General features: G+C 47.0%; 2 protein-coding genes and 1 long non-coding RNA gene across 3 annotated transcripts; all 3 read left to right on the forward strand.

The window, feature by feature from the left end:
• Positions 1-545: 545 nt before the first annotated feature.
• Positions 546-5241, forward strand: LOC121202420 (hydroperoxide isomerase ALOXE3-like). Its single transcript, XM_055508172.1, has 6 exons — positions 546-698; positions 1449-1519; positions 2224-2345; positions 3463-3563; positions 3951-4121; positions 4263-5241. The coding sequence occupies exons 1-6, from the start codon at positions 546-548 to the stop codon at positions 4440-4442; spliced, it is 798 nt and encodes a 265-aa protein (XP_055364147.1). The 3' UTR covers positions 4443-5241.
• Positions 5242-6858: 1617 nt separating this feature from the next.
• LOC114863360 (polyunsaturated fatty acid lipoxygenase ALOX15B-like) lies at positions 6859-22167 on the forward strand. Its single transcript, XM_029164292.3, has 15 exons — positions 6859-6981; positions 8472-8684; positions 8797-9001; positions 9296-9377; positions 11178-11300; positions 11413-11516; positions 11689-11855; positions 11970-12113; positions 12212-12415; positions 12533-12619; positions 12712-12881; positions 13338-13459; positions 13610-13710; positions 21401-21571; positions 21686-22167. Exons 1-15 carry the CDS (start codon positions 6859-6861, stop codon positions 21863-21865), a joined length of 2196 nt encoding a protein of 731 aa, XP_029020125.2. The 3' UTR covers positions 21866-22167.
• On the forward strand, positions 13728-19354 carry LOC129604423 (uncharacterized). The gene is made up of 2 exons (XR_008695266.1): positions 13728-14142; positions 19003-19354. It is a non-coding gene; the product is annotated as an uncharacterized LOC129604423 (long non-coding RNA).
• Positions 22168-22316: the final 149 nt, after the last annotated feature.

A 22316-nucleotide genomic window follows, 5' to 3' on the forward strand; every position in this document is an offset into this window, starting at 1 on the left:
TTACCAGCGTCACTAAGTTGCACAGGTTTGTTGTCAAGGTGGCTTGACATTCTACACAACTTGAGATGCAAAATCTTGAAAAACATCTGCTGTTCATTTCGGTAAAAGCTGTGAAGCTGATGGGTGTTGTCAGATCTGGGGCAAAGGGTCACTCTCATTCGAGTAAGCTTCAGTTTTCCTTGTTACTGACTTGGCAAGCCTCCACTGTAAGCTTCTGTACATTCAGATAGCACTGTAGCTATAGGGTGGCGCTACAGTATAAATAGTTCTTACAGTCACAACTAAATTTGTATGTGGGTTTGCTCAATCCAAATAGCAACTCATCAAGGGAGCATCTCTCAGAGGTAAAACCTTTTCTTTTTGAAATGATTTCAGAAACAATTGAAAAACAGCATAAAGCAATAATTGTCTTGTTATCTGTGAATCGACAGAATGTGTTTTCGTTTTGCTACAAATGATCTACTGTAAGATAATGATGCTCTCAGGTTCTGAGTGTAACCAAATCACTCCTCTCTACTAGGACTCTTCTACCTTCCAGAGTGAACATGGTGGACTATGAAGTGACAGTGTCTACTGACAATCGTCTTCAAGCCACGACTTTGAATAACATCTACCTTAAGCTGGTGGGCACTGATGGGGAGAGCCAACGCAAATGGCTGATGGGCTTAAAAGGAGCCACAGCCTTCATCAGAGGAGCAGTAAGTACATATTCTGACCTCCCTAAATGACAAGGTGTTCAGTTTGGCAGACAGACAAACACTTCTCTAACTAACTAACTAACTAACTAACCACGAATATCAGACTTTGCTGTAGAACTTGCTGTCGTCTATATAATCTACAGCAGGACATTCAGCCATTAAATATTAGTGCTGTAGGAGTATATTTGGAAAAACAGAGAACAGCGAACAGAGCAGTATTGCTCCGGCAGTCGGGCTCCGCCCCCTCGACACGACCCCGCCCTCTCACAACCTGGCCCCGCCCCCTCTCAGCCTGAATGTAGCTGGGGCAGGTACAGAGAAAACCAGGGAGCATTAGTCTTAGCCTGTAGGCCCACGGCAAACAATCCGCCAGGGTATCTTGGAAGAGGAATAAATGATAATTTTTCTGCACAGAAAATATGGAGGAATCTTAGTGTCCCTTTACTCCCTAAATACTAGCCAATATTGTTTTGGTCAGTCCCCAAAAGTTTCCCTTTAACAAAGTCTTGAGTTAACGCAAGATTAATGCGTCTCAGGCTGCTCTATGTACATACATACATATTCATCCAAGTCAGTAGGAGTCAGTACACAACCTGGTGGTGTGACTGGAGCTTAACCAAAAATCTGTAACCTCAGGTTCTTTTTCTGTGACTCAGTTTTCACATATTTTTGTCATATTTTTGTCATTGCTCCAGGTGTCCACCTTTACTTTGACCTGTCCTGCATCCCTTGGGAAACTGATTCTGATAGAGCTGGACAAACAGCGCCTGGTACTTTTACTACAAGGATGATGGACTCAGACTTTGGGAAATCATACACAGGTTCAGTATTGTTAGAAGCTTCCAGTCTGCTTTTTTGCTTTAGTTTATAAAGTACAATATTGATACGTCATGAATGTACAGTATGGAAACAGTTGACTCACCTGCTTTTTTGATCGTAGCTGAGGTGATGGAGATGATGACAGGACAGGTTAAATAAATAATAAGGCTACATATAGATGTGGAAATGGAGTCTGATCCAGTAGGAAGCAGAGGTCAAACCATATGATTAGATTGCATTTTAAACTTTTACATTTTTATTAAATATTTTTAGTTTTTTACTGTATCTTGGTGACAAATTTTGACTGTAATAGCTGTATACTGTAGCTAGTGTTGTCTGAAGGTACAGGGGTCAACAGTGGATGCTCGCCAAGTCAGTAACAAGCAATGGTTGCATACATTGCTTATTTATGTAACAATGGTTTTACTCATACTGAATTTATGACACAAAGAAATGCTCTGAAAAAAACAGGAGCAGCAGGAATTGTGTTATGGTGTTTTACAGTATAGGCAGTGTAATTTAGATTAATCTAATATGAAGAGGAGGTCAAACCATATTGCTATTAACATTATTATGATGATGTTAATGATCATATTAGTTAATAATTAACATTATTATGATAATGTTAATAAGTTCTGTTCAACTTCAGCCAGAGGTCTAACTGTTTGAAAGGAACCATAGCTGCTTTCTCTTTCTCATACTCTAGGTTTGTTGAGAGAGTCCTAGGCCACTACTACAAGAGTGACACCGATGTCCAGAAGGACTCTGAGCTGCAGAAGTGGATCTGGGACATCTTTGAACATGGCTTCCTTTCTCAAGCTAGCACAGGTTTGTGTAAATGGCACACATGAAAACTCCTTGATGATTATGATGATGATGATGAATGACTATTAATGTAAATCCTTTTAAATGTGAATAATTTTATCATAGTTAGTTAATTTTAACCCCCTCCCCACTCACTCGGTCATCAATTTATACAGTAAGGGGTCTCTGTTGACCTCTACTAAATATTAATAAACAATAAATAATAGTAATACACAATAGCAAATAGAAGGTATGCCTCGCCATGGCCTGCTTAAAAACTTGTGGTTCTCTATATTACACGTCACACATTTCTCGACAAAATGGCAGAATTAATAAATACATACCGTCGGCGCGCACGCTGGGGCACACGTGGTTTTCTGCCGTGTGATGTCATAATTACTCACAATTTCTTGTTACCAATAACATCCACCCTCGCTTTCAACCCTTCGTTCCGGTGTCGTACCAAAGCGATGCAATAAAGAAATCCGGCCAGCGGTCGTGGGATCCGACTCCTCAAGCTGCGCAGGTTCTGAGAAGTCCACGAGGCGTGCGTGGTCGCATCCAAAGCGCACCACTGTGAAATGGCGCAGCCTTTCTCCCCACGTGCACTTCGCGTCTTCGCCTCCGCTAAGCACGACGCAACTAAGCTAGCTCCTGCGCAAAGAGTCGGCAATTTACCTCTACCGCGCTCAATGTGTTCCCCACTGGGGCAAAACAAACCAAAACAGCCTCGGTTCGACCAGTTGCTAACACCCGTAAACACTATCACACCACGATAATACTTTATTTTCCCTCCAAAGTTCGTCTCTGCTCTTCTCTATTCTTCCCAAACTCCCGCACTTTCTTCTCTCCCCATCTGTCTCGCGCTGTAGAGGGAGAGGAAAAAACGATGATGAGGCCTTTAATGACCGTTCTAAGCATAGGACATTCCCCTTACAAAAGAACTCAATGTTAATTCCCAAATAAAAATGAAACTGGTATAAAATAATACAATTAAAACATTCCCTTTTCACAGCATGAACTCTTAACATTATGACATGTAAAGCATTAGGAGGGCACTGCATAAGTAACCGCAGTTTTTCAAATACAAAAACCACTTATTTACTGTATTTAATGCAACAGATTCTCACTCATTTTTCAGGAATTCCACAGGGATTTTCCACCATGACTGAGTTGAACAAGTTCGTCACCATGGTGATCTTCACTGGTTCATGCCAGCATGCAGCTGTGAACTCTGGACAGGTGAGTCCACTGGGATGATCAGGGAATGGGTTGGTGAATGGTGCAGTATCATGAGAACTGCAGTAGAATAAATGAATTCAGGCCATAATAAGTGACTGTTTGATGCCTTTAGGATGAGCAGGGCTAAATGCATTTCATATCATTAAGAATGCCTATCACAATAGGCATCCATCAATAGGCATATTAATCTAATAAGTTTGAAGGAAAACTATTTACTGTAATAGCTAATGAAAGTACTGATGGACAACATCAAGCCTCTAGTGCAAATGAAAAATATTACATGTAGGTCAAAACTGCTGCATGACAATTATACAGTATAAATAATTTAAGGGTCATCTTCGTCGTACCCTCTCTTTAAGAACTGTTTTATGACTCTGTTTACTGTAGTATGACTATGGTGGCTGGATGCTCAACACTCCCAGCACCCTGCAACTTCCTCCACCTACTAGAAAAGGAACAACAAGTGAGGAAACGATGCTGCAGACATTTCCTGATGTCAACACAACAGTTCAGGGCATGTCCACAATGTGGCTGCTCAGCAAACAGTCCTCTGACTTTGTAAGTAAACACACATTTCATTTAATATTTAACTTATATACATTGTTGTACCAAACCTACTGTGGTTTTACATGACATTGAAAGTGAAAGAATTAGTTGTATTACTACTATAAGTTTTTAACGTGTGATTGATCTCATCAGGTTCCTTTTGGTGAGTACCCAGAAGAGCATTTCACCGAGGAGATTCCCTGTGAGCTGATAAAAGATTTTCAAGCAGAGCTGAAAAAGTTAAGTTCTGACATCAAAGCCAGAAACAGCACCTTGAAACTCCCATACCTGTACTTGGATCCAACAGCGCTAGAGAACAGTGTGGCTATTTGAGGGTCAGAGGTTGGGACATCAACTTCACTTCACTCAACTTCATGAATAAAGCAATAATTGCAAGAACTGCCTGTTCTTTATTTTTGACGCTATGAATGCTTTTTTATAGTATAATGTTTTTAATACCTTTTTAAGTTTTTGATTTTTGAAAATTGAAATTTGGGGCAATTTTTGGTAAATGTTATTGGTTTGAGTATTTAGAGCCCCACAAATCCCATGGTGGGGGTTTAAAATGTTACTGATATCAGAGGATGAATCTTTAAATCAAAAAGACTCTCTAACCTGTTGCCACTGACACAATTTTTACACGCATATATTTTAAAGCCAACTTTACATCTTCTCTATCAACATTTAAACAGTTCCTGAAATTTCCCCCTTTGACTGTAATGTTATTTTTCCACTCTCAACTGTTAGGTATGTTGAAAAAAAACAATCTGCTTGAAATCATAAACCTAAGTTAGCTTCAGATATTGACTACATTTTGCTTGCTTTACTTGTGGTTCAGCTAAATTTGAACAGTATCCAGCAACAAGCATTTAAACATTCTCAGAGCATTTCTTTTTTCAGAAAATGCTATTTTTAATTCCTTTTTTTAAATGCTTGCGGTGGAAGGATTTTTTGTTGATCAGTTACTTTGCACAGTCTTTCATTAAACTGTGGTGACAAATTACATCCCAATGAACATTTTAAATCGCTTTGTTTTACCCTGCTGTAATAGACATGGTATCAGGAATTAATCTATGAATAAGTTGCTACTGATGCTTTTTCTGCATTAATAAATTCTTGTTTTTTGTCAGTTGTTGTGATCCATAAAGAAACATGTGTTTTTATGTGTGTGTGTGTGTGTGTGTGTGTGTGTGTGTGTGTGTGTGTGTGTGTGTGTGTGTGTGTGTGTGTGTGTGTGTGACAATGTACAGTAAATAAAGTACATTTTGGATAACAGGCTCGACGTAGCGCTGGGGGATACGGTTGGGTTGATGGGGTGGACCCTGCTTCGCTCAGCTGGGGGTGGCGTCCTGGGGTGGGCCCCTGTCTTGGCACGGGGGCTTCACCTGGTGGGCTCCCTACAGACCGTGGGTCCTCCAGCTCCATTCTCTTTTCTCCCACTGGGGCAGTGTTTTGTGTCTGGTTCTCCTGGGGTGGAGAACGTGACCCACAGTGGCCCATTCTGGCCGCAGTGAATAATGTTAATAATAATAATATAGTGTATGTATATGAGTGTGTAAGATATGTGTGTATATATATATATATATATATATATATATATATAGATATATATATATAATATATATATATATATATATATATATATATATATATATATATCTATAATATATATATATATATATATATATATATATATATATATATATATATATATATATAGCCGGACAGGACACGCAAAAAAGGAAAAAAAGAAAAATCATGCACCATACATGCACTGATGTCATAATTTGATATATTATTCATCATAATTTTTATATATTATATTATTCATCATAATTTGATATATTATTTATTATTAACTTCTTTTGTTTAACTTCTTTAGTGTCAGAGTTTATTTATTTTGTAGTTTAATATCTGTTGGGAGGGGGCAGAAGCTTCATCTAATCACCAGAATGAAAAGCACCAGCAAAGAGAAAAAGTTATAATGACCAAATGCATGTGAATATGAGTGCATGTGAGTGCAGAGAGTGAGAGGGGAGAATTAAGAAAAATACAATAAATAAAAGTATACCAGTAACTGTCTTGTTGTTCTGCCATAGAACAAGTCTACGGATAGTTCCTTTTGGACTGAGTCAGAACGAACCACAGGGAGTAGGGCAACCAAGTCACTCTAATAAAACCAATCAGACAAGAACCAGAGGAAACTAAAAACACTTCTAAACTATGTTGAAAACAAGTAATCAGGAGGCCAAAAGCAACTAATCAAAACTACAGTAAATGGAAAATAACAAATGTAAGGGAAAATGGTAATGGGGATTCAACTTAGGCACAAGAGCTGTTGGGGTTTAAAGCTGAGAGGCTTTGAGCTGTGGAGCGACAGTAGAAGTTTGGCTTTCACAAACTTAACTCAATGCAGGTCTTACATTACTTTAAATACGTGACTAACAGGGTTAATGACTTTACCAACAACATACATGGTCCAGCAACAGGCCTGGCCTGTAATCATTGCTTAACACATAGCTTCACACTTGACATGGCACAGATCAAAAAGAACCTACAAATCACATGGGAAGACTTACGCGACCTGAAACGGTTTCCTGCAAAGACACTCACAGACAGCATGAGGCATGAAACTGTCACTAAACAAACAGGCCCTGAACAATGACCCGGCACAGAGTGAAGGACTGGGTGAGGGTTTGAGCAATAGCAGAGGGGAAAGCACAAGTATGTGAAATGAGCCAATGACCAGATGACTGGGAACGAGGGAAATGAGGAAATGGTTGTGGTCCAGAACAGAACAGGGGGCGTGGCTAAGGCATGCGAGCAAGAGGGACAGAAGCCCCTGGATCCTGACAGTAACCGTGTTACTACAGTATGTTGCAATGTATATTTATTTTCATCTACATTTCTTCTTTACTATATTAAAGTATTTCCAAGTTTGTATGTCGTTGTTGCAATTCCAAGAGAGAGCCTATTTGTAACAGCTGTACTCCAGTCGTCCATCTATCAGAAGAAACCTAGGAGATAACAGGGGATAATGTAAATTAGGAAGGCAGCTCTTATTGTAGAACTCATGTTTTACCTGTATAACCAGTAGAGAGTTTAAGGGGACCTGCCCTCCCCCATTTCTAGACACTCAAGCTGTTCCGACAGGAGTATCAGTGCTGATGGGGGTCTTTCCCCACACAGTGTCAGTTTTCTTACACACAACAAGTCATAAATTAGTTTTAATTACACTACAATTGGTTTCATATTCATTAAATGGAGAGCTGTAGTGGTACAATTCGCCACTGCCTCACAAGGTGTTGAACGTACTGTAAAGGTGTGTTACGGTGGTTTCTTCTGTTGCAAAATATCCTTGTGTTGCATTGATTTTATTAATTTCCTGAAAGGCACACTGACTGTGTTATGGACATCCTCGATCTGACGTACCTGCCAAACACACATATTACATCACTCTGGTTTCTAATCACCGCCTGTTGCATAACTGTGTTGCACCATGACTGGAGTAGCTTTGGGGAGAAAAAGTGATGAGGTTATGAAAGCGGAGGATCCATATGACGGCCTTTTTCTACCCAGTTTGCAACACAGTTTTCAACAGGTTGAACCACAACTGACAACTGACTTGACTGTAGCACTAGCACATTGTAATAATGGTTCAAAAGATGAATACTAAAAAACTGTGACAAAAAGCAAGTTTCTAAGGACATTTTCAGTCTTTATTATCTAAAACAAGTCTTCAGTTTAAATGTGTTTCTGTACTTCTCCTAATGCTAATTGCTGACAGGCTGTCAAGGTATTGTCACATACCTGAAACACAGTTGCAGTAGATATTTGGGGAGGAACCTGTTCAGTATTGTGTCAGTAATGAAAGTTGTAGATTGAAGTGTTGACTAATATTTTTATTTCCCATGTTTTTCTATAAATCATGTCTATATTTAATTTTGTGTGTTGTCGACATTTGCCTGCTTTTTTAGTTGTTTCTAAACATTTACAGAAAGGTCGTAGCTCTGACTGTGATTTCTTCACATCACACTGGTGAAGCAGGTTTGGCTTCACCAAAAACTTTCACATTACATCATCGGATTTGCATTACATTACACTACATCCCCCAGTATTTTGTCATCATCAGACACACCTACAAAACGGTCTGTATTTAAGGACGAAACTGTGGACTTGACTAGAGCAATTCATCAAGGGAGCATCTCTCAGAGGTAAAATGTTTGCTTTTTAAAATGAATTCACAACCTAAAATGATTTCAGAAACAAATGGATATTCAGTGTACCTGTAGAATTTGTTATTTTGCTACAAGTGATCTAAGACATTTATTAATAAAGGTTTTCTTATTCTTATGTTCTCAGGTTCTGAGTGCAACCAAATCACTCCTCTCTACTAGGACTCTTCTAACTTCCAGAGTGAACATGGTGGACTATGAAGTAAAGGTGTCTACTGACAATCGTGTTAATGGCACGACTTTGAATAACATCTTCATTAAGCTGGTGGGCACTGGAGGGGAGAGCCAACGCAAATGGCTGGTGGGCTTAAAAGGAGCCACAGCCTTCATCAGAGGAGCAGTAAGTTTAATATATATTTATACAGTATACCATACACCTCAACCAAACATCTGCAACCTCAGGTTCTTCACCTGTGACTTGATTGTCACTTATATGCTTGTCATTACTCCAGGTGTCCACCTTTACTTTGACCTGTCCTGCATCCCTTGGGAAACTGATTCTGATACAGCTGGACAAACAGAGTCTGCCACTTTTCCCAGAAGACTCTTGGTTCCCTGCCAAGGTAGAGGTGAAATCCCCTGAGGGAAACATATACAAGTTTCCCATCTACCGCTGGATTGATGACAGTCAGACTTATTACTTCAGAGAAGGAACAGGTCTGTCACAATTTGCTTACTGTCTCTGATGCTGCTTCAGTGCAGCGGGCTGATAAGTACAATAATTCACCTGTAAGAGCAACAAAACAACAGAAATAAAGAAATTAAGGAATTGCACCTTTTTAATTGGACAGGAAGCAGGTTCTGTAACATAATTAATGTTGGTTTGGCACTAAACACTGTAGGATTCTTATAATATTCATTATCATACCCCAAAAACAGACACATAGTTGTGTCTGTAGTTTGTAGCATTAAAACGTCAACATACTATTTATATTTTCTCTATTTTTTAAGCTCTGAAAGTTTTTGAGGACACCCATCACCTCGGAGCTTACAGTCGCCAACAGGAGATGGAGCAACGCGGGAAAGACTATCAGTGAGCACACGCTTAAAACACACGCTTTAATGTAATCATGATTTGTAGTTTGAAATTAGCTACTTCATGACAGTTACCCCTGGCAGGTTTATCTTTAAAAGAATTAAATTCATGAACTTGTAAATTGTAAATTAAAAGCTAGCCTCTTCAGCCCCAAGGTTGTTTTCTGAGGGTTTTCAGAAAAATGGCATAGCTACATTCAAATGAATTTCTATTTGACTGCTAGTGTTATAATGTAGGGGACACTTTTGAGATGTAATATAAGGTGTAAAATTGGTGTTACTGTTACTGATTCGAAGTTTATAAATAATAGAAAAGTAAAATTTTTACTTTAAGTAAAAAGAGAAATACACTTTTAGAATGAATATCTCAGTAAAGCAGAGGCTAATGAAACTTTGAACCCCCATGTGTCACGGATCGGCAGGGAAAGGACCCACATGCACAGCACAGAGATTTCAGACAGATAGTAGCGTTTAAGGGGTTTAATTCGGTTCTCGAATTACAGACGGTCCGGGTCATACACAGGAAATCACAGATGTCGGTACAGGTGGAGCAGGCAGATTCAGGTCCAAAGGCATGCAGGGTTTCGGTAACAGGAAGACAAGGATTACAGTACCGTAGAGGAGCAGGTGAGGGTCAGGATTCAGGAAACAGAACAGGATCAAGATACGTGCAGACGGGATAAATAAGCGCTGGATGGTAATGACTAGCATACATACGACGATCTGGCAGAGAACTAAGGACACAGGTGGTGGTTAAATACAAGAAGTGATTACTGATTTAAAACAGGTGTGTGTAATGACCGGGTGAAGCAAGAACAGAAACCGGGAGACTACCAAAATAAAACAGGAAATGGAAACCCAAAACATGATTATATGGCTGATGACCGAAGTCCTTTCAAAATAAAGCTGAAACACAGAGCCAGAACCTGACACCATGAAGTCATAGCACAACAGTCAAATGAACTTAGGAGTTTCCCAGTGTGGATATTCTATATTTTTCTCCACTACTATCCACCTTAAACAGCAATACAAGTGATCAATATATCCAAATACCAGTTACTTATACAAAACTAAACATATATGAAAGTGTTCATTCGTGTCCACTGTGTCCAGATCTGTTGCTGTACAGGCCACCAGGGAGGGCAGGTGTCTGTGCAGCCATATCTCCGCCTAGCAACAACTGATTGTAGCCAATAAAAATGTCTGATCATGTTTTATGGCCCTGGTGCAATAAAAAATGTCACCAAATGGCGCCCCCTATAAATCACTTCAAACAAGCTCTATGGGAGGGCTATAGAGTAACAGAGTGAGTGAGTAACCTCCCAGAAAGTAGAAATAACAGAGAATGGGATCAGTTCACCAGTAATATGGACTTTGTGTGACAATATTTGAATGTGTACATTGTTTTTTTGCTAGCGAGTAGCTTAGCGTATGTCATTCCTTGGCTCATAACTCACCACATGTGATAGCTGGCATGCTTTGGTGCATATCCTTTCCGCAGACTCCTTTAGATTAGAGCTTTCTTTGTTTGTGTGTTGTATAAAGTATCACAGCGGTAGAAACTAGCCCAGTTTGAGCTATAATGCTAACTACTGTACAAGCTAACGGTTTATTGTATGATACCGTATCTTTATCTGTGTTTGATGCACATGAACAACACTTATATAGAGTTATAGCCCTCACACTGCTGTTTAAGTTAAATTTAAGCATGCCTACAGTATAGGCAGCCATTTGAACCCAACCGCAGACCCCAAGCAAAACAACGTTCCTTATTGTGATGCCTTGTCCTGTTTTCCAGCTGGGCTGTTTACATGAAGGGAATTCCCCACTGCATCAAGGCTGATAACCCCATGTCTCTGCCATCTGAGGTCCAGTTCTCCTTTACTAAGGCTACAGAGTTCAAGTTCACAGCATCCACAGGGTAAAGGCTTCTTTCTGTCAATTATTGTATGTTTTTACATACGTATGAATTTTACTGTCTGACATACAGACATATAAAATGCATTATGACAGTATTTGCTTTTCTTTTCTAGTTTGGCAGAGCTTAACCTGAAGGGACTGATTGACTCGAAGGAGCCGTGGACTGATATGGAGTCTATCAGTCGTGTGTTCTGGTGCAAACAGACCCAAATTTCAGGTAGTGCATAGTTATTTAACTTCTCGCATTGTCTGCATGATAGGATAGAGGACTGTATTCATACATGGGTTCACATGGGAATAAAGAGTCACAATTGTATTAATAACACTTGCAGAAAAGATCCAAAAGCTGAAAATTTAAAATTCATCATTCAGCTCTTGTTCCATTCCAGAGTATGTTGAGGAACACTGGAAGGAGGACGCTTTCTTTGGCTACCAGTTCCTGAACGGTGTCAACCCCAGATTGATCCGACGCTGCTCTGCTCTGCCCAGTAACTTGTCTGTCACTGATGACATGGTCTTCCCTAGTGGTCAGTACAGCTTGGCAGAGGAAATGAAGGTAACTGTCTCATACTTCTAAAAAACCCTGTGATTGCTCTCACAGGGTCAAATTTAATATCCACACTATGTACATAAGTCAAAGAAATTTCTAATGCGCCCCCAATTTCAACAGAAAGGCAACATCTTCCTGTGTGACTACAAGAACCTGGATGGAGTCAAAGCAAACACCATCAATGGGAAGCAGCAGTACCTGACTGCTCCTCTGGTCCTGCTCCACAGAACCCCTGATGCTAATATGATGCCACTTGCTATACAGGTGAGATGAGCCCCAGCTAATGATCAGCTCTGACCTGTAGGAGGAACTCAGTGTCTTTAGAGCAAATTAAAATGAAGTACATCTTTCATCTCCTGTAGCTGAAGCAGACCCCAGCGGACGACAACCCAGTCTTTCTACCCTCTGATTCTGAGTACGACTGGTTAACGGCCAAGATCTTTGTGAGAAGTGCAGAATTCACTGAGCATCAGCTCAACACTCACCTGCTGCGAACCCACCTGCTGGCTGAAGTCTTTGCAGTGTCGCTGCTGCGCAACCTGCCAATGGTGCATCCACTGTACAAGGTGCCTGCAAATCACTTAACTAAGTCAAACCAATTATAGTTCCTTTAAACTAAAATACCTTAATATTCATGTATAACACAGCTAAATGGTTTGTAACAGAGTACTCTTTTCCCTCAGCTCCTCATCCCTCACACTCGATACACTCTGCAGATCAACTTTTTAGCTCGGCTTTCTTTAATATCTGAGACTGGAGTTTTCACAAAGGTAGAACAGCATCAACACATTTACCGTAGTACACCATTGTTGAACAAATGCATTTCCTTCCTAAAACCTTAAACAATATGTGTATGTTCTAGTTTTCAGCTTCTGGTGGTGAGGGAATGACCACGATCCTGAAGAGATCTCTGTCCTCGATGACCTACAGCTCCCTCTGTTTACCAGAGGACATTGCTGAGCGAGGACTGGAGGCTGTGCCAAACTTTTACTACAAGGATGATGGAATCAGACTCTGGGAAATCATCCACAGGTTGGACAGATTAGATGCACACTCAAGTTCTCTTTAACTTCAGCCAATGGTTGTATTAATTCTATTACAACTTGGATCATTTTCCACTTTGTCTTACTGAAAGAGTTGTTTTTTTATCAACTGTCTAACCGTATAGTTTGAAAACAACCATGACTTAATACGTGTTCTTTAATACAAGGATGATGGACTCAGACTGTGGGAAATCATCCACAGGTTCAGTATTGTTAGAAATTTCCAGTCTATTATAATTAAGATGCCATTTTATCAGTAGAGGAATGATGATGAGGACAGGACAGATTAGACACTCAGCCAAAGGTTGCATTATTTCTATTAAAACTTAGATCCTTTTCCACTTTGTCTTACTGGAAGAGTAGCTTTTTTATTAACTGTCTAACTGTACAGTTTGAAAACAACCATAACTTGTTAACGGTACTGTACATCTTTCTTGTATTGTAGGTTTGTTAAAGGGATGATTGGCCACTACTACAAGAGTGATACCGATGTTGAGAAAGACTCTGAGCTGCAGAAATGGATTGGGGAAATCTTTGAACATGGCTTCCTTTCCCAGTCAGACACAGGTTTGTGTTAAAGGCAAATTCTTGATGATGAATGACTTGTGCAAGTACTGGTATATATCCTTTTCTATTTATGCTTTTTAGCATTTTATCTTTAATAAAGTCATTTTTTTCAGGATTTCTAAGTAATGCAGCTAATTCTGTCATTTTTAGGAATTCCACAGAGATTTTCCACCATGACTGAGTTAAACAAGTTCGTCACCATGGTGATCTTCACTGGCTCATGCCAGCACGCAGCTGTGAACTCTGGACAGGTGAGTCCACTGGGACCATCAGGGAATGGGTCGGTGAGCTGCTGCAGTTTCAGAACTGCAGAAGAATTAATTTATTCAGGCCATAAAGAGTGACTGTTAACTGCCTTTCACATACATTGATATTACAACACTGTAAGGATACATTCACTTACTGTTTTATGTAAAAAAAAAAAAAAGGTCCACCAAGTGACTTGTCTGCAGGAGGCCTGTCAGGAACGCTCGGATGAGGACCCAAATGCACAGCGTACACAGGTTGACGGTGATCAAAAGGTGGTTTATTCCGGTTAGGCAGAGACGGCGTCAGGGACAGGCAAGGTTCATACATGAGAGAGATACAATACCAGAATCGTCGAGCGTCAGATCGTGGTCAGGCAGGCAAGGTCGGTAACAGGCGGGTACAACACCAAGGCAGACAGAACAGGCAGGGATAAGGTGTCACGGAACGCTCGGATGAGGACCCAAATGCACAGCAAACACAGGTTGACGGTGATCAGACTGTGGTTTATTCCAGGTATTAGGCAGAGGCAGCGTCAGGAACAGGCAAGGTTCATACACAAAATCCAGCATCCAGTACCAATTCGACAGGCGGAGAATCGTGGTCAGGCAGGCGAACGAGTTCGGTAACGTGCAGAGCAGAGAACGGGGTACACAAAACACGGACGGACAGGAACAGCGAACTGGGAACAACGGTAAGCACACAAACAACGATCTGGCGGGGAACTGAGGACACTGGTGGTGGTTAATACACGTGACTTGATTACTGATACAGTGCAGGTGTGGATAACGATCAGGTGAAGCAGGGACAGCTGTGACAAGAACAAAACCCGGAAGTAAAGCTAAAACAGGAACAGAAACCAGGAGATTACCAAAATAAAACAGGAACAACTAGACACAAACCCAGATCGTGACAGTACCCCCCTCTCAAGGCGGATTCCAGACGACCAAAAAAAAACACAACAAACCCGAGCAGGGCGGGCGGAGGGAGGACCGGCGGAGGGACAGAACCAAAGACAACCCGCACAGAACACGGACAGGGCGGGCGGAGGGCGGACCGGGGGAGGGCAAAACGGGAACCCCCATAAAACAAAACTCACGCCCAAACACGCCAAACCAGAGAACCTAACAGAAAAACAAAACAAGACCGAGTCCCAAAATCAAGACAACACGAATGTCCATGAAACAAGAACAGAGTCCATGACCAGGAAAACAACAGAGTCCAGGGAGTCCCTCACGAGGGTGGTGGCAGGAGAGTCCACCACGACGGCTGGCGAGGTCCGGGAGAGCAGAGCTGAGCCCAGCCCCCTCCCCGACGGAGATGCTCCGGGGATCCCAGTTTCGCGGCGGACGACGACGGCAGAGACCGCGCCATCGTCGCGGCAGGAGGGGCCGTACCCCAGGCGAACGGCCGTGGCGGTGACGGAGTCGAGGCGGACGGCGCCGGAGGAGGCAGCGCCATCCAATCACCAGGAGAAGCCGAGGGCGAGGCCACCAGTCCGGCAGCCGAGACCAGGACGAGGCAGGAACCAGCGGCGTCCTCCTTGGACCACCGCGACGAGGAACCGATGCAGGTGCGGCCGGAGCCGAGCCGCCAGGAACAGATGCAGGTGCGGCCGGAGCCGAGCCGCCAGGAACAGATGCAGGTGCAGCGGGACTGCGACGGGCGCGACCCCCTCCTGGAGGTCCGCCGGTACTGCGGCTGGCGCGACCCCCTCCTGGAGGTCGACAGGAACTACGACGGGCGCGACCCCCTCCTGGAGGTCCGCCGGGACTGCGACGGGCGCGACCCCCCTCCTGGGGTCGACAGGAACTACGACGGGCGCGACCCCCTCCTGGAGGTCCGCCGGGACTGCGGCTGGCGCGACCCCCTCCTGGAGGTCGACAGGAACTACGACGGGCGCGACCCCCTCCTGGAGGTCCGCCGGGACTGCGACGGGCGCGACCCCCTCCTGGGGGTTGACAGGAACTACGACGGGCGCGACCCCCTCCTGGAGGTCCGCCGGGACTGCGACGGGCGCGACCCCCTCCTGGAGGCCCGCCGGGAACTGGGCGGCGGGCCGCGACCCCCTCCTGGAGGCCCGCCGGGACTAGCGGCGGGCGCGACCCCCTCCTGGAGGTCCGCCGGGACTGCGGCGTGGCGCGACCCCCTCCTGGAGGTCCGCCGGGACTGCGGCGGGCGCGACCCCCTCCTGGAGGTCCGCCGGGACTGCGACGGGAACGACCCCCTCCTGGAGGTCCGCCGGGACTGCGGCTGGCGCGACCCCCTCCTGGAGGTCCGCCGGGACTGCGGCGGGCGCGACCCCCTCCTGGAGGTCCGCCGGGACTGCGGCGGGCGCGACCCCCTCCTGGAGGTCCGCCGGGACTGCGACGGGAACGACCCCCTCCTGGAGGTCCGCCGGGACTGCGGCTGGCGCGACCCCCTCCTGGAGGTCCGCCGGGACTGCGGCTGGTGCGACCCCCTCCTGGAGGTCGACAGGAACTACGACGGGCGCGACCCCCTCCTGGAGGTCCGCCGGGACTGCGACGGGCGCGACCCCCTTCTGGGGGTCGACAGGAACTACGACGGGCGCGACCCCCTCCTGGGGGTCCGCCGGGACTGCGACGGGCGCGACCCCCTCCTGGAGGTCCGCCGGGACTGCGACGGGCGCGACCCCCTCCTGGAGGTCCGCCGGGAACTGCGGCGGGCGCGACCCCCTCCTGGAGGTCCGCCGGGACTGCGGCGGGCGCGACCCCCTCCTGGAGGTCCGCCGGGACTGCGGCGGGCGCGACCCCCTCCTGGAGGCCGCCGGGACTGCGGCGGGGCGCGACCACCCTCCTGGAGGTCCGCCGGGACTGCGTCGGGCCGCGACCCCCTCCCTGGAGGTCCGCCGGACTGCGTCGGGCGCGACCTCCTCCTGGAGGTGCGCGGGAACTGCAGCTGGCGCGACCTCCTCCTGGAGGTGCGCGGGAACTGCAGCTGGCGCGACCTCCTCCTGGAGGTGCGCGGGAACTGCAGCTGGCGCGGCCTCCTCCTGGAGGCCGGCGGGCGCTGCGGCTCCGAGGGTGACAGGAACTGGAACGGCCGCAACATGGCCGACAGGGACAGGAACAGGGACTGGAACGGCCGCAACATGGCCGACAGGGACAGGAACAGGGACTGGAACGGCCGCAACATGGCCGACAGAGGCTGGAACGGCCGCAACATGGCCGACAGAGGCTGGAACGGCCGCAACATGGCCGACAGAGACTGGAACGGCCGCAACATGGCCGACAGGGACAGGAACGGCCGCAACATGGCCGACAGGAACAGGAACGGCCGCAACATGGCCGACAGGAACAGGAACGACCTCTACTTGGCCGACAGGAACAGGAACGACCTCTACTTGGCCGACAGGAACAGGAACGACCTCTACTTGGCCGACAGGATCAGGAACGACCTCTACTTGGCCGACAGGAACAGGAACGACCTCTACTGGGCCGACAGGAACAGGAACGACCTCTACTTGGCCGACAGGAACAGGAACGACCTCTACTTGGCCGACAGGAACAGGAACGGGGACAGGAACGACCTCAACATGGCCGACAGGAACGGCCGCAACATGGCCGACAGGAACTGGGACGGCGTCTCCTCCGGAGCCGGCATGACTGCTTACAGCTGCCGAGCTCGACGGAGGAGACGTCGGGCCTGATCGGGTGTGCACAGCACCCGTTCGACAGATGGAGTCCTCTGACTGGGATAAGGCCTGCGCGTGACTGGACTGAACCGGGACAGGGCTCGACTGTACTGGGCTCGACTGTACTGGGCTCGACTGTACTGGGCTCGACTGGACAGGGCTCGACTGGACAGGGCTCGACTGGACTGGGCTCGACTGAACTGGGCTCGACTGAACTGAGACCTGGACTGGGCTCGACTGAACTGGAACCAGGACTGGGCTCGACTGAACTGGAACCGGGACTGGGCTCGACTGAACGGGAACCGGGACTGGGCTCGACTGAACTGGGCTCGACTGGACTGGGCTCGACTGGACTGGGCTCGACTGGACTGGAACCTGAACTGGGCTCGACTGGACTGGGCTCGACTGGGCTGAGACCGGGACTGGGCTCGACTGAACTGGAACCGGGACTGGGCTCGACTGAACCGGAACCGGGACTGGGCTCGACTGAACCGGAACCGGGACTGGGCTCGACTGAACCGGAGACTGAACTGGGCTCGACTGAACCGGAGACTGAACTGGGCTCGGCTGGGCTGGAGACTGAACTGGGCTCGACTGGGCTGGAGACTGAACTGGGCTCGACTGGGCTGGAGACTGAACTGGGCTCGACTGGGCTGGAGACTGAACTGGGCTCGACTGAACTGGAGACGGGGGACCGCATGAATGCAGGGAATCCTCCCAGCGGAACAAACATGGAGCTGGGCAGGTTGATGCAGACACAACGGTCCGACGGGGCGGGGAGAAGGAAACCGAAACCTTCGGCGGTGCGACCGGCGCTGGCGTGGTGCGGAGCGCGTCGCTTAGTTCATCAGACCTAGCGCACAGTCGCTCATAGAGGCGACGAACACTGGGACGCTCCAACACGCTGTCATCGTCCTCCAGCGTCAATATCGCCACCTCCACGGCGCTGCGCTGGTTCCTCGGGTTAACCGCCCGTCGGTAATCCTCCGCGAGGATTTGAAAATAAACGCGTAGGTCGCTGGGTAGCTCGGCGCAGGTGAACTCCATACTTCCTCGCAGGTGAAGGAGACTCGCCGCCAAAAAAAACCAAGAAACAAAACAGTCACTGACCTGGGCGACGGCTGAGTGCTGGCTGGGTCCAAGTCTGGCCAGATCGTTCTGTCACGGAACGCTCGGATGAGGACCCAAATGCACAGCAAACACAGGTTGACGGTGATCAGACGGTGGTTTATTCCAGGTATTAGGCAGAGGCAGCGTCAGGAACAGGCAAGGTTCATACACAAAATCCAGCATCCAGTACCAATTCGACAGGCGGAGAATCGTGGTCAGGCAGGCGAACGAGTTCGGTAACGTGCAGAGCAGAGAACGGGGTACACAAAACACGGACGGACAGGAACAGCGAACTGGGAACAACGGTAAGCACACAAACAACGATCTGGCGGGGAACTGAGGACACTGGTGGTGGTTAAATACACGTGACTTGATTACTGATACAGTGCAGGTGTGGATAACGATCAGGTGAAGCAGGGACAGCTGTGACAAGAACAAAACCCGGAAGTAAAGCTAAAACAGGAACAGAAACCAGGAGATTACCAAAATAAAACAGGAACAACTAGACACAAAACCCAGATCGTGACATAAGGCAGGCTCAGAATCAGCAGTCCAGAAACAAGGTACGTAAAACACGGCCGGACAGGATCAAAGAAACTGGGAGCTATGACGGGTACACACAAACAACGATCTGGCGGAGAACTAAGGACACAGGTGGTGGTTAAATACAAAGTGGCTTGATTATTGATAAAGTGCAGGTGTGGATAACGACCAGGTGAAGCAGGGACAGCTGTGACAAGACAAAAACCGGAAGTAAAGCTCGAGCAGAAACAGAAACCAGGAGACTACCAAAATAAAACAGGAAACAACTAGACACAAAACCCCGATCGTGACAGTACCCCCCTCCCAAGGGCGGATTCCAGATGACCAAAAGAAAAAAACAACAAACCCGAGCAGGGCGGGCGGAGGGAGGACCGGCGGAGGGACAGAACCAAAAACAACCCGCACGGAACACCGACAGGGCGGGCGGAGGGCGGACTGGGGGAGGGCAAAACGGGAACCCCCATCAAACAAAATTCACGCCCGAACACACAGACCAGAGGACCCACCAAAAACACAAAACAAGGACGAGCCTCAAACCAGAAAACAACATGAATGTCCACGAGACAGGAACAAAGTCCATGACCAGGAAAACTCAGGAAAAACGATCCTGAAGACTGCGGGGCCGAGGCGGACGTCGCCGCAGGAGGCAGCGCCATCCAGGCAGCAGGGGGCGCCGAGGGCGAGGCCACCAGTCCGGCAGCCGAGACGGAGACGAGGCAGGAACCAGGGATGAAGACAGACGTGGAAACGTGGCCGGGGCCGGGCCGCCAGGAACCGATGCAGATGCGGCCGGGGCCGGGCCGCCAGGAACCGATGCAGATGCGGCCGGGGCCGGGCCGCCAGGAACCGATGCAGATGCGGCTGGCACGACCCCCTCCTGGAGGTCGGCAGGAACTACGACGGGATCGACCCCCTCCTGGAGGTCGGCAGGAACTACGTCGGGAACGACCCCCTCCTGGAGGTCGGCAGGAACTACGTCGGGAGCGACCCCCTCCTGGAGGTCGGCAGGAACTACGTCGGGAGCGACCCCCTCCTGGAGGTGCGCAGGGACTGCAGCCGGCGCGACCCCCTCCTGGAGGTGCGCAGGGACTGCAGCCGGCGCGACCCCCTCCTGGAGGTGCGCAGGGACTGCCACTCCGAGACTGACGGGAACGGGGGCTAGAACGGCCGCTACCGGGCCGACGGAAACGGGGACTGGAGCGGCAGCGCTGCTCTCAGGCTCCTCACAGGAGCCGGCGGCGCTGCCCTCAGGCTCCTCACAGGAGCCGGCGGCGCTGCCCTCAGGCTCCTCACAGGAGCCGGCGGCGCTGCCCTCAGGCTCCTCACAGGAGCCGGCGGCGCTGCCCTCAGGCTCCTCACAGGAGCCGGCGGCGCTGCCCTCAGGCTCCTCACAGGAGCCGGCGGCGCTGCCCTCCGGCTCCTCACAGGAGCCGGCAGGGACTGAAACAGCGTCTCCTCTGGAGCTGGCATGGCTACTTGCCGCTGCCGAGCTCGACGGAGCAGATGTCGGGCCTGATCGGGTGTGCATAGCACTTGTTCTACAGGTGATGACCTCTGGCTGGGACAAGACCTGCGCGGGACTGGGGACTGAACAGCGCGCGGCTGGACTGGGGACTGAACAGCGCGCGGCTGGACTGGGGACTGAACAGCGCGCGGCTGGACTGGGGACTGAACAGCGCGCGAAACAAGGAGACTACCAAAATAAAACAGGAAACAACTAGACACAAAACCCCGATCGTGACAAGGCCATTACCCAAGTCAAACGGACGGAGAGAAGGAGTCAATAACTAAAGTTACTTTAATAGACTAAACCAGGAAATATCAAAAACTAAAGACACAAAAATAAACCAGGAGGACAAAAAACTAAAACTAATACTAAACTAATAACTACTAACTAATAATAAACTAATAGAGTCCATGGCAATGAATGAGCAGCATGAATTGACAATGACCCAGCACAGACTGGTGGGCTGGGGGAGTATTTGAAGGGAGCAGAGGGAAGGCACAGGTGTGAGGAATTGAACAGATTGCAGAGGGACTTTACTGAGGGTAAGAGGGAGAAGGTGTGGTCCAGAGCAGGGGTGTGGCATGGTGAGGAAGGAGGAGAAACAGAAACAGGATCCTGACAAAAAGTCATATTAGGTCATTATAATCATAACATGTTATAGCACACTGGCATTTTCCTAAAGCATTTCTCATCTTCTGCAGACTTACAGTATTACTATTCATTTACAGTACAGTAGCTGTTGAAGTGTTCAAGTAATAATTACTAATCATATAAGATCTCTAGTGCAGAAAACAGGAAAAACCTTTATTTCTATCAGTAATTGATAAGCATCATCACAATGCTGCGATTTATTCAGTTATCATGTCTCTGTTTACTGTAGTACGACTATGGTGGCTGGATGCCCAACACTCCCATCACCCTGCAACTTCCTCCACCGACCAGAAAGGGAACAACAAGTGAGAAAACGATGCTGCGGACATTTCCTGATGTCAATGCCACAGTGCAGGGCATGGCCACGCTGTGGCTGCTCAGCAAACAGTCCTCTGACTTTGTAAGTAACTACTTACATTAACATAAATAATATTCACCTTATATACTGTACACACTGGTGTACTGAACTTAAGCATGTGGAACAAGGTTTTTAATGTGCGATTGATCTCATCAGGTTCCTCTTGGCCAGTACCCAGAAGAGCATTTCGGTGAGCAGATTCCCTGGAAGCTGATAAAAGCTTTTCAAGCAGAGCTGAAAAAGTTAAGTTCTGACATCAAAGCCAGAAACAGCACCTTGAAACTCCCATACCCGTACTTGGATCCAGCAGAGCTAGAGAACAGTGTGGCTATTTGAGTGTTGGGACATGAGAAAAGCCATGAAGTGAATTAACAGAGTTTACAGACTAAGACTCAAAAACAGGAATGTTACTACACTTTGGGTCAATCCCATCTTGAGACTTGCTTCCACCTTGTATCATCATTGTTTTCCCTTAAAGTTGCCCAATGTTGTTTATCTATTTTTGTTTATCTATTGTTTATCTATTTTTTAAAAAACAAAATATGTATCTGTAAATTATTGCGAGGAATCTGAACTTCAGACAGCAACTACAGTATGATGACACTTTATTAAATAAATTTCCATTCATTATATCTACATTCTTCAATACTCTCAATATTGAGTTTTTGTTGAGATCTTAAAACATCTTAAACAACAATTAACAAAGATTCTATCAGTGACTTTTTGGGGATTGTTTATTGTGCTCTCCTGACAACATGTCCATGTTGTCAGGAGAGCCATGCCCATG

This window comes from Betta splendens, chromosome 1, assembly GCF_900634795.4.
Source record: "Betta splendens chromosome 1, fBetSpl5.4, whole genome shotgun sequence".
Taxonomy (NCBI): Eukaryota; Metazoa; Chordata; class Actinopteri; order Anabantiformes; family Osphronemidae; genus Betta; species Betta splendens.